At 69.1% G+C, this 379-nt stretch overlaps 1 protein-coding gene across 1 annotated transcript in view; it reads right to left on the minus strand.

The window, feature by feature from the left end:
• LOC104542377 (collagen alpha-1(XVI) chain-like) overlaps window positions 1-379 on the minus strand; it is a gene marked incomplete at its 3' end in the record, with an annotated part of 994 nt that overhangs the window by 312 nt on the left and 303 nt on the right. The window contains exons 3-4 of the mRNA XM_010186661.1: window positions 184-360; window positions 7-79 (exon numbers count right to left, since the gene is read on the minus strand). Of these exons, the coding sequence (XP_010184963.1) occupies window positions 7-79; window positions 184-360 (250 nt within the window). The remainder of the gene's footprint in view (window positions 1-6; window positions 80-183; window positions 361-379) is intronic.

Below are 379 nucleotides of genomic sequence, written 5' to 3' on the forward strand. Positions count from 1 at the left end.
CCTGGGGCTCCGGGGGGGGCGCTGTCCCCCCTCATCCCCATTCCTTTCTCGCCTTTCTCTCCTTTGGCGCCTGGCTCACCTGGAGGTGGATGGAGAGGGGTGAGGCCACGGCACAACCGCCATGCTGGGGGATACTGGGAATGCCTGGGGGATACTGGGAATGCCTGGGGGAGCAGCACCTACCCCTCATGCCCGGCACTCCCTGCCGCCCCTCTCTGCCGATCTGCCCCGGCATCCCTGGCGAGCCAGGGGGTCCTGGCCGGCCGGGGATCCCATCCTTGCCCGGGGGACCAGGTCTGCCTGGGGATGCCACCATCTCCACCGGGAAGTGCAGCCGGGAGGTGTAGTATGCCATGCGCTCTGTGGGGAGAGGCGGCCG

Source organism: Mesitornis unicolor, unplaced genomic scaffold (assembly GCF_000695765.1).
Source record: "Mesitornis unicolor isolate BGI_N332 unplaced genomic scaffold, ASM69576v1 scaffold46966, whole genome shotgun sequence".
Taxonomy (NCBI): domain Eukaryota; kingdom Metazoa; phylum Chordata; class Aves; order Mesitornithiformes; family Mesitornithidae; genus Mesitornis; species Mesitornis unicolor.